The 11,422-nt window shown below is 47.2% G+C and overlaps 1 protein-coding gene and 1 long non-coding RNA gene across 4 annotated transcripts in view; both read right to left on the minus strand.

Moving 5' to 3' along the window:
• NPEPPS (aminopeptidase puromycin sensitive) overlaps positions 1-4,710 on the minus strand; it is a 31,049-nt gene extending 26,339 nt beyond the window's left edge. For 2 of the 3 annotated variants that reach the window (XM_017837906.1, XM_017837908.1), the window contains exon 1: positions 4,607-4,710. In XM_017837906.1, coding sequence (XP_017693395.1) covers positions 4,607-4,664 — 58 coding nt within the window. In that variant the 5' untranslated portion in view covers positions 4,665-4,710. The remainder of the gene's footprint in view (positions 1-4,606) is intronic. The other variant, XM_017837907.1, reaches the window with a different exon arrangement.
• Positions 4,711-7,005: 2,295 nt separating this feature from the next.
• Positions 7,006-10,480, minus strand: LOC108508796. The gene is made up of 2 exons (XR_001878510.1): positions 8,317-10,480; positions 7,006-7,173 (listed from the first exon to the last, which is right to left on the minus strand). It is a non-coding gene; the product is annotated as an uncharacterized LOC108508796 (long non-coding RNA).
• Between the last annotated feature and the right edge of the window lie 942 nt (positions 10,481-11,422).

Raw genomic sequence — 11,422 nt, forward strand, 5'->3', positions numbered from 1 at the left:
CAGGAAAGACAGAGCTGAACATCACCAGGGTTAGGAGGTGAAGGCCTTCAGGGTTTTCTTACTCAAAGCAGCTCCTCACACATCAAATTCCAAAGCAAAAGAACATAAATGAAAGATTCAAAGCTACATTTTTTTTTTTGTTGTTTAAACTGACTACTCAGTGCCAATAATTTAATCCAGAGCAAAAGAACCATGGAAAACCATCAACAATACTTTTTGTTCGAGTTTAAGAGGACTGCTTCTAACAAAGATGTGATTGCAGCAAAGGGCTGTGTGAATTCCTACCAGTGGAATACAAAAGCTCCTGAAGAGAACAGCCCAGTTTTGGCAGCCTGCAAACTTTGGAGAGTTTGGCACTGCAAGGTTGCAAGTTAATCACTAGCACATTAGTGCACAGTCTGGGCTGAGCTGCATGAGAAAAATCAAAAGCTGCTGCTCCGTGGGTTTTTTTTTGGGGGGGGAAAAAGACAAAAAAAGAAAAAAAAAAAGCCTAAAAAATTGCATCCCAGAACTTGGAGCACTGCACTTCAAATTCTACAACAGCTTCTGCAATAAATCCCAGGCCTGCCACAGAGCACTTCCTGCAACTGCACAGTGACCAGAGGGAGCCATCGATTAATGACCCCAGTTCCTGGGCTCTATCACTTCCAATCGTGGCTCCCAGCCAAGGGCTTTAAGCAAAGTCAAATCTGGACTCGAAGCCAAGAGGAAAGATGGAATTTTTTCAAGTGGCCCTCGATCCATGGCATGGAGAAGTCACAGGCAATTAAGGTATGGTGGCTTAATGACCTTGCATTCCCAGGGGAGCTGCAGGGGCTGGGAGCACTCTGGCTTCTCTACTGCAAATTAAACTGTTTGCTTAAACCCTCCCTGTCCCCCAGTTCCCAGGAACCCTAATGCTTCCAAGCCCTTTCCATGAGATTCAACCTGTAAAATCCTAAAACATAATCTCATGCATCAGATATTCCCAACTGGTTCAGGCCAAGGCAGCCCAGCTCTCCCTAAAAACCTGCATTAAACCCCCGTCACATCGAGTCCTCTCCAGAGAAAAAAAGGATGAAGGTGAAGTTTCCTACAACAAACAAACATTCACCACTGGTTTAAACAACTCCAGACTGTCACAGGCAGCAACAGCAACAGCTTTGCCACCTGGCCCCAGGTGGGAATTCATGTTCCCATTCCCTTCCTTCCACTGGAATTCCCACAGAACCACCAGGAGCAGGAAGGTGCCTTTTTTTTGTTCCCCTTGTGGAGGCAGTTTCCTGATGCCCTTGGCTGCTCAGCAGGGCCAGCAGGAATGCCAGGAGAAGGGAGGGAGGGAGGACAGGCACTCAGCTTTCCACGAGTACTGCTGATTTTTGGGGAGGGTTTTTTGGGGGTTGTCTCTTTTTTTGAACACCACCTGAGGCTCTGGTGTAACCAGCATCCCACAGTGGGGAGGGAAAGGCCAAAAGAACGAGTTCTGGCCCTAAAGCCTCTTAAAGGTTGAAGTACAACCCAAAGTTGTACTTTGGGTTATTATTCCTGCTGAACAAACATCGCTCCTGCTGCCTGGGATTTCCTACGTGGAGCTGCCAACTGCTGCCCTCCAAGCACCTCTAAAAATTGAAAAGCTGCTTTAGATCCCCCCCAGAATCCGAGGAGATTCCAAGCCAAAGACAACCTAATTCACTCCCTCCATCACAATTTCACAGCTGCCTGGAGGAGACATCCACAGGAAGCTCAAACTCCTTCGCATTCAGCGAGTCTGAAACTCAATCCCTTCAAACTCCACTTGCTTGGGAATGTCTTTGCAGTTCCTCATTCAGCTGAGCCAAGGCAACCATCTGGACACAGGCAGTGCAGCACGTGCACACCTAAAAGCCAAAGATGCAGCAGAAATGCTAAAAAACAGCTTCTGGGGGGAAAAAAAAAACAACAACCACCCAACCCAATCCCAATGACTCCTTATAATCAGTGGGAGGAGCAGCTCCGGCAACGGAAAACTCGGTGTTGGGAGCAGCTTTGTTCCATTACAGAATTCCTGGCACACACAGAGCAAATCCACAACCCCCACTTGACAAATCCCTGCACCAGTTTGATGATGAAACAGGATTTTTCTGCTCCCAAGTCCTGAGTAATCAATCCCCCCCCCCATCTGTTCCTCGCTGTCGCTCGATGGGGGATTACACAGCAAAATTCTTTACTTTGACTTTAAAGCTGCAGATCCTCCCTCAGCTTCCCGACAAATGTTGGGCAATAATCTGATTTCCCTGCAAATCTGCATTAAAATTCCAAAGGCCAAGTCCTACCCTCTGCTGTATCCATCTTTAGAAGGTGAATAGGGGGACAAGGAGCCCACTCGGGATTAGAAAGAATTATTAGGAAAATAAATAACCATTCTGCACAAAAATCAACAGATCACCTCCTGAAACAAAGGACAGGGATCTTTTCCCCACACCTACTTTTTGGGACAGAATCACACCTGAAAGGAGATAAGTGACTGATTGTCTTCTACCTTTTCTCAAACTGAAGCCAAGAGTGAGACAAATTCTCCCCCACTGAGACACAGAACCAAGAGGTAACAATTCTCCACTAGGGAAGAATTTTAAAGGAGATTTAAAGAAGAGCTTTAAAGGAGGAAACACCCCTAACTTCTCACTCCTTTTCACACACACTCTCCAGGCAGCTGGTAGCAGGCTCACCTAAGGAATTAAATCCCAACCAAGTGGCTGATATTTCTGTGGCTTCCCTGGACCACATTTCACCTGAGTTTTTGAGAGCAGTTATACAATTACCATCCCAAAGCTGGGCACAATAGGAGCATTACTGAGACTGACTCGAGCTGCATCAACAGGTGCCAGCAAACACCCTGCCAATTCCATGCAATTTTCCTTCCAGAGCCATTACACTGCTTGGCACCTTCCCAACCCCAGAGATATGTTTTAACCCCCTGAAGCCTGGGGATAATTTTAGTGAACGTGCAGCAAGGCCACACCTGGAGCATTTATGACAGCACAGCTTGTGAGGGCCTGGGTGCTGCACTCAAACCCCTGTGTGTCCAGAGAGCCACACTCAGGGCTATCCAAAAAACCAGGAATGAAGGAATTTAAGCCAGAGAAACTCAATCCCAGCACCCTTTGGTTTAAGTCTCTGTTAAGCTCAACTATTAATACTTTCAAGTTACAAAAGATCTTCTCTATTTTATGGGGGTTTTTTCTGATTTGGCTGGCAAGAGATTTTAATTCCCAGGTACTTTTCCCTTCTATTCTCATTTTCTCAATGGTAAAATAAGCCATTCCCAGGGGGTTGGGCCTGTGGCAGGGAACAGACTCCAGGTGCACTCTGCTCTTACTACCCCTGTTATCTCCTCTTTCCTCAGATCAGGAATAGCTCCAGGAGTGCTTGGCAACACCCTGCTCCCAGCCAGCTCCCTGGGGAAGGCTGGGACCGTTGGAGTGCCAGGGTACAACCCAGAGCACGTAGGGCACAGCTCTCCATTCTCTCCCTGCAGGAATGGGGTGGCCCAGCTCCAGGCCCCTCAGTCATTCCCTTCCCTCTGGCTGTGCCGGCGCTTCCTGAGCTGAGCTCGGCTTTTCCAAACACACCCTCCCAAAGCTGCTTCCTCGGGACACTTCCTCACCTCTGCTGCACCCAAACAGCCCTCTGCTTGCTCTAATATCATATTAAAAGTAACAGAAGTCAAACCCATTTAAATGCAAAGACTTGTTGCAGACAGTCCACTCGGAACCCCGGGACGGTTTGGGTTGGAAGGGACCTTAAAAGCCACGGGCAGGGACTCCTTCCAAAGAGCTGCTGGGCTTGAAAAAGCAAATGCTCCAGTAAAAAAAACCAGGAAGGCTTTGATCACTGTTAGACCATTCATGGAGCTTATTTTGCACACCTCCTTCATTTTGTGCTTCAGCTGCTAAAACCCTTTTTGTGTTTGCAAATCTCCTCAAAATACAGCTGGGGAAGTCAATGACTCCAGCTGAGTGTTACCAACAGGCACTGCTGCTCCCATTTCCCCAGGAACTTCCAGCCTCCCACCGGGCCGGATCCCAATCCTTGTCTCCTCCACACAAGCACCCTTTTCCCTGTTGCCCTACACTCAGAATATCCTGCTAAGTGACAACTAAGTGTCTTCTGTACTTCCCAAATCCTTCCCCATGGGTATTTCCTTCTGCAGGGTGTTATCAATGCATTCCTTATCTAATCCCTGTCATGGATTTTGTCAATATTCCCAAATCCACAGGTGCAGATCACGTTCAAACCAGTGTCAGATCAGTGTCAAACCAGCCCAACATCCTCTGCCTCCAACCCTCGGGCACAAGGGAGCAGAACAAATACCTCTGGCTTGTTCCCAGTCATGTTTGTTTAACAAACACTATTAAAGGTTTATACTTTTTGACAAATATAACTATCAGTGCACCTTTCCAGCTCCTGCAGGGGTGTCCCATCAAGATTTCATGGAGGCTTGAAGGAACTTCTTTAACACAATGCAAATGGCAGTGAGGAAGTGAGATAAGGAATCCTGAGCTTATCAAATGTTATGTAATTACGGAATCAAAGTCGCTGGCCGTTGGCAGCAGCTCCCAGAATGCCAGGAATGGATCCTCATCCCTACCTTCGTCCCCTTCCGGCGCGTAGGAGGCCGTGATGATGTCGATGTCGGCGCAGTTCATCACGATTTGGTTGGTTGCATTTTTCACCTGGAAGAGAAATTCCGTGAGCACCAGGAGGAAAAGCTCCCTGAGGAAGGCATTCCCACCTCCCATCCATCCCAGAAGCCCTCCACCAAGCGCCTGAGGTGGAATTTGGTGGTCAGGAGCCGTGAAGGAGCACTTGGGACACGCGCGCTCGATCCGTGCTCAGCCATCCCAGGCCTACTTATCCCACCATAAATTATTGAAGGGAGTGAACTGCCGGGTAAAAAGGGGTCTGAAAGCCTGACAATGGAGCCCTTGTACACGCCTGGGAATCCAAGAGCAATGAGAAACGGGTGGAGAGCCCGTCAGCCTCCTCTGGAGATGATCTGTGGGAGACCAGAGCAAAAACCTGGGGCGGGAGATGAGCAGAGACACAACCCCTGTGGGTGCTCGACACTGCGAGCACTTCCGAGGTTAAAAACATCTGCCAGGAGATTCTCCTTCCCCTTCCCCTGTGAGCTTCCCTTCTGCCAGCTCTTGGCTCCACACGCTCTGCTTTATTTACCAAGCGCCAGCTCCCGGCGTAGGAATAAACTGTGGGGCTGTGCCAGCTCTCTGTTTGAATGCAGAGGAATTCCAATGAAATATAAATTAATTACAAAGGGGGAAAATATTTGGGAGTTAAAGAGGGAATTATTTAGAAATCGATGGCTGAAACCACTAGAATGGTCACGCTGGATGGAGCTGGGGATCCTGCTAGTCCTGCACACGATTTCGAGCAGGAGACAAGAGCAGTTCCTTAAATAAAGGAGTAAAAATTCCTGTAACAGCCAACTAGATTTAACATGTGCACGAAGAAGCTGCTTCCTACCCCAGAGTGAGCTCCTCAGAGCACAAGGACTTCCACCCCTTTCTTTTTCTTCACTGTTATAACCTTAAAATGCCTGTTTGACACCCGGATCCATCGTTCCGGGTATCCGTGTCTGAACAGGGCAGGAACCAACTGGAACTGCCTCCAGCTCTGGGGTCCCAGCACAGGAGGGACACGGAGCTGTTGGAGCGAATCCAGGGGAGGAAACATCCAGAGGGATGGAGCAGCTCTGCTGGGAGGAAAGACTGGGAAAATTGGGATCGTTCAGCCTGGTGAAGAGAAGCTCTGGGGTGACCTGACTGTGGCCTTCCAGGACCTGAAGGGAACTCATAGGAAAGATGGAGAGAGAGTATTTAGGAGGGTCTGGAGTGACAGGACACAGAGAATGGCTTCCCACTGCCGGAAGGCAGGGTTAGATGGGATATTGGGAAGAAATCTTTCCCCATGAGGGTGGAAAAGCCCTGGCACAGGTTGCCCAGAGAAGCTGTGGCTGCCCCATCCCTGGAAGGGTCCGAGGCCAGGTTGGACGGGGCTTGGAGCAACCTGATCTAATGGAAAGTGTCCCTGCGTGGAACTGGATGGTCCTAAAGGTCCCTTCCAACCCACACCACTCCAGGATTCTCCCTGCAGTGGCAGCTGGTTCCCCTGGGCCAGGAGCTGCTCCGTGTGCCCAGCCCAGCTCGCCCCGCTGGCATCTCCATGGAAACGGGTTTATGGCACGGAAAGGCACCATAAAAAGCTCAGGTGTCCCAGCTGGAGCAGACACTTCTCCCTCTGCCATCAGGGCCTGGGATCTGGGCGAGGAGGAGCCGGAAGCAGCTATTCCGTGCGGAGCTGCTCTAGCCGGGAATGGTCCCTTAGTCATGTGGGACATAAAAACCAGATTCCAGCCCAGTCACTGATAAGGAGGCTTAAGAAATTTCAATGTGTAACTTAATAGGTGTGTTCCCACATCCAGCTGTGAGCCAAAGGGCTCCCACCAGCTCTTCCAGGGAGACCCAAAGCCCACAGAGGGTGGGGAACACAAACCAGCCTGACCAGGAGCTCCTTCCCAACCTCAGACACCAACCTTGCTCCTGAAGCAAATCCCTCTGGTTTACTCCCAACCATGGGATTGTCTGATTTCCTAAACAAAGGTTTAAAGGTGTAATTATTAGTGCATCATTCCAAGCCCTGCAGTGGTGTCACACCAAGAGGTGCAGCAGAGCCACGTTGCCTCTTTATGGGATTAAACCCAACAAACCCAACCTGGTTCTGAAAACAAAGCACAAAACGAGCAACTGCAACAGCTGAGGTGAGAGAGAGTAGATTTGATGCTTCTAGCAAAGATTTATAACCTGAAATCTTATTTTTTTTTCACCAGTTCTGTGCCCAGGAAACTGAACAACTGCAACACTCCCTTCAGGAGCAAAATCAGAGCCCAACAGTTTTTATCACAATATTAGGGTTTGGGGTTTTTCAAGGTCCTCTAAAACACAATAAAATCAGAATGAGAAAAGCTTTTTATAAATGTCTAGAGACCTTTATTCAATCTATAAATCCAAATCTCTCTGGATTCGGAGTTCAAGATGCATTAAGAGCTGTCCAAATTGCAGACAATGTGGGTTTAACAATAGGCTTGATCTTTAAAAAACAGCCTCTTCCGAGGACACAACTTTCAGTGGAGCACTGTGCCTGCAAAATAAGAAAGTTTAGGTTTAAGCAGAGACAATTCAGAGGCTCCTTGGAAAGAAAAATCACCTATTTTTAGGATTTTTTTTTTTCCTTACTTCCTACCAATATCAAGCCAGTTTTACACGAGTGCAACAACCAGGAAACACCTCGGGGGACTAAAGGAACCAGCAGGCTAAAAAAAAAGTTTATCCTCCGCCTCCCGAAAAAACCAAGGGTGACATTCATGGTGCAGGCAGGAATTGTGACAGTGGGGTGGCCCAGCACCTCCTGAGGCTCCCAGAATTGAGCTCAGAGGGGAAAATGAGCTCTCCTGTTGCCACCCAGGCTCCAGCGTGAGCCTCCTCCCTCTGAGCCACTGAAATCCTGAAGTGCAGGCACACCTGTGAGAACAAAAACAGGACCAGAACCCGCCCAACATACTTAACTTATGACCACCTGATGTCACAAGAACCTGCAGCTGAATTGCTGCAGACACCAGGGATAGCCTGGAATGAATCCATGTGTTTTGCTGGAAGCGATACCTCGGAACTGCTTTTTTTTCCCCAGACAGATGTTCTGCCCCTGGAGTGATTTTCATGAATGAAATCGTATTAAAGGGCAAAAAAAAAAAAAAAAAAAGCATCTTTCTGCATGAGGTGTAAGCAATTACCCAGGTGAATATGTGGGGCTGTCACCCTGCTTCACCTTGCCCTGGAACATAATAAATGTACTCTTCAGCAAGGAGAGGTTAATCAAGGGAAGAGCAACATCTAAATGCCCACAAGGAGCAGCTCTGCCCAGGGTTGACACTTAAAACTCAGATGAACCACCAGGAATATCTGAAATAAAGGAATATAAACCTCTGGCTTCTGATGAAACTCCGGTGAATTAATCAGAATTCAAATACTTGTTGAGATCAGCCAGGCACAGACACCAGGGGGGAGGAAAATCCCAGCCAAAAGGAGGTAACAGCTGAAGCTCCCCCCCAGAAGTTTTCCCAAGGTAACATCATTTGATGGCAGAAGAGCTAAAAATGTTCATTATTTGGCTCTGCCAAACAGGACTCGAAGATTTTCATCAGAGCAGGAAAAGGGTTTGATGGAAAAACCTTCTTGGGACATCAGGAACAGGGACTTGAATGGCTACAGTGGAATGCCAGCCTACCTGAAATACAGGATGAGGTGCATCCAAAGAGATCTCCCGGAGTCAAAACTAATTCTGCAGGGCCACAAACATGACCAGATAATTCAATTCTTGACACACAGCCCCACAGCCCTTTCCTAAAAGCAGCATTGTAACAAGCACGTGTGTTTTTAGCAGTTTACTCTCTAAAAATAGACAACTAAAATTGTGTTCCAGGGTGTATCTGTTTAAGAATTTAAACCTGAGAGAAGAGATTTTATTAATCTGCATCTCCAGCAAATTTCTGGGAGCTGAGGGGTAAAATTAGCAACGCCAGGACTGATTGGCCCACTGGAAAAAATTCCCTTCATTCCAAAGAGCATCCAGCCCCTGTGTGGCTCTCACACGTGGTGCAGAGGTGTCAAATTCACACAGCCAAGTAAATCCCTTTGTACATGAGCACTGCAACCTCCCAGCCTTGGGAATTACAGGGCTGGAAGAGCCCTTCTGAGGGGGGAGAAAGGCAAGACACCCCTATTTTTGAGCTGGTGGCACAAGGAGAGCCCTGAGGCGTTGGCTTTGAAGCACCAGATTTGAACACTCAGCTCGGTACCTTTAACTCTTAAAAGCAGGTTTAATTTCACTTGCTGGAAGTGCAAATTCAGGTTTAATTTTCACTTGCTGGAAATGCAAATTCAGGTTTAATTTCACTTGCTGGAAGTGCAAATTCAGGTTTAATTTTCACTTGCTGGAAATGCAAATTCAGGTTTAATTTCACTTGCTGGAAACGCAAATTCAGGTTTAATTTTCACTGGCTGGAAATGCAAATTCAGGTTTAATTTCATGTGCCTGAAATGCAAGTTACAACACAGGATAACACAACCATGTATTATTTATCCTGGACAACTTCCCCTCTCCCCAGGAGACACTGAGCACAAATACTACACCCATCAAGCTTCATTTTTCAAGGATTACACACAAAGAGTGTCACAATTAATCTTTAACTGGCAGCCAGCAGGATCAGACTATACATTCCTTAGGCTGGCACACACTGCATAATCAACCTATAAAAAGCAACAGATACAGGTTAAACATTGCTAAATATACCCTAAGATACATGAAAGGGACTGCAAAAGATATTTAAAAGAGCTGTGTACCTTGGGTTGTAAATTCTTTACAGATAAGTTGTTTTGCAACCAAGAAACTCCTCAGAGTAGTTGCCAGTGAGAGAAATGAATCACCCCACCACACTCTCCAGGGCAAGGGAGTTTATCCACAGGGAAATACCAGGAAGTTGGGAGACAAGTGTGCACCCTTCTGGAGCTCTGCCCCCTGTGCCAGGCAGGTGGTTGTTTGGAGCACTAAGAACTCGAATTTTAAGAGATTAAAAAACCTTCGGGAGGGCAGCTGTTTTCTTTCTGTTGCTGGTTACTCATGTTTGTGGTGCTGCAGGACACAAGGGCCACACATCCCCTCTTTGTTCCAGCCCTGCCAAGGAGCCAAAAGCAGAGTGGAAAAAAAAAAAAAAGTCGACCTGCCCTGAGCAACCCGAGTGCCCCGCACTGATAACCAGGCCCCGTTGGAACGGCTCAATCTCAGCCCAACAGACAAAGAAAGCAAATGCACTTATTTCCACCCAGAGAAATCGTAATTGTGCTCACTCAGAACCATCCCCACGCCCTCAACAAATCGAGTTCAAATGCTCCAAGATGACATAAGTGGCAGAACAATCACAGGAGTGTGAGCAGGCGCCTCTGCCCCAGCTCCAGAGCTGCACTGGGACTCTCCCACATCCACGCTTTGTCCCAGATGGGATGAGGGGTCCTTGGGAAACAGTTCATTTGAGGATTTTGGGGGTTTTCAACAGTGATAAATGGGAATTATGTACTGTCAGTTTATGTAATTGTTACACAACTCTACAGGTTTCAAAAAAAAAAATATTCATATGAGCACTAATTATATTATTTAAAAATCTTGACTAACCGGACAAGATTTAATAGATGGGTCACCAGATACTTCCCAAGCACAGCTCCAAATTAAACTGTCAGAGAGACAGATTTCAGTCCCACTCCTTTATCCAGAAACAAGCAATACTGGACAGAAGGCCAGTTCCTGACCTGAACACCAGAAATGCCACAATAAACCACAAACAGGTATCACTCCTTTTTAAGGCCTCGAGATCAATCTGATCTGATCTTTTGGATCATAAAAGGTTTTACCCTCTGCAGATTACCTGGAGTTGCCATAGAAGTGCAGCATTTATTCCTGTGGCCTAAAGACAGAATGCTTTAAGTTATTTATAGGTGCTAAAGCCACCACAAGTGTCCTGCCCCAAAGCCAAGGCTGCAACACTTGTTTAGGGCTCGAGTTGAAAGACCAAAATTCTACACAGAGGGTTGTAAATCCTATTACTGGTGTGAGTAAGAATGATCAAGTGTTTACTTGTAATACCTTGACTAAACATCACAGCCTGCACTAATTCCACTTTGCTCTTAAAGATGCAAAACAACAGAGCAAACAAATCACTTCTGATGCACGGAATGAAAAGTATTCCCCCCTTTTTGGGGGGTTAATCTGGTGTCAAAGTGTCAGAACTCACCCCATGGGTCAGAAAGCACCTCTGGTTTAAGTCCTTGATGTGGATTATGGCTTGTCCAGCCATTCTCAAACTGGACTGGAGCTGAGGGGCTGGTAACTATTGACTGGCTACAGGAAAACAACAGCTGGATCTTCAAGAGGAAGCAGCACACGTGTTTCCCTACCCAAAATCTGGAAAATTCAAAGTTTGTGGCTTAGCACAGAATCCCTTTTTGCCTCAATGAACACACAGTGATGCCAAGCTTTGCTGAAAGCAGGACATCTCTGGTGAGCTCCCCTCCACCAGGTGCAGGTAGAAAGGGCCAACAGGTCCTTCCCTGAAGCAGTTTGACCCCAAAAGCACACAGATGTCTTTTTGTTTTCTACACTCAAGCCCAGCTCAATAAGAACATGCTCACAGTCACTGTTTTCTGTTCAGGGGGCCGTTCCTGTCCATGCAGCACTGTGGGTGAGCTGGTTGTTCTTCTCCCCATGAAGGTGCAGAGCAGTTGCCCTCTCATTTTCTGGAATTGTGCCTTCCCTGTGCTCTGCAGCCACAGCAAACCTCTCC

Source organism: Lepidothrix coronata, unplaced genomic scaffold, assembly GCF_001604755.1.
Source record: "Lepidothrix coronata isolate B3197 unplaced genomic scaffold, Lepidothrix_coronata-1.0 Scaffold316, whole genome shotgun sequence".
Lineage (NCBI taxonomy): Eukaryota > Metazoa > Chordata > Aves > Passeriformes > Pipridae > Lepidothrix > Lepidothrix coronata.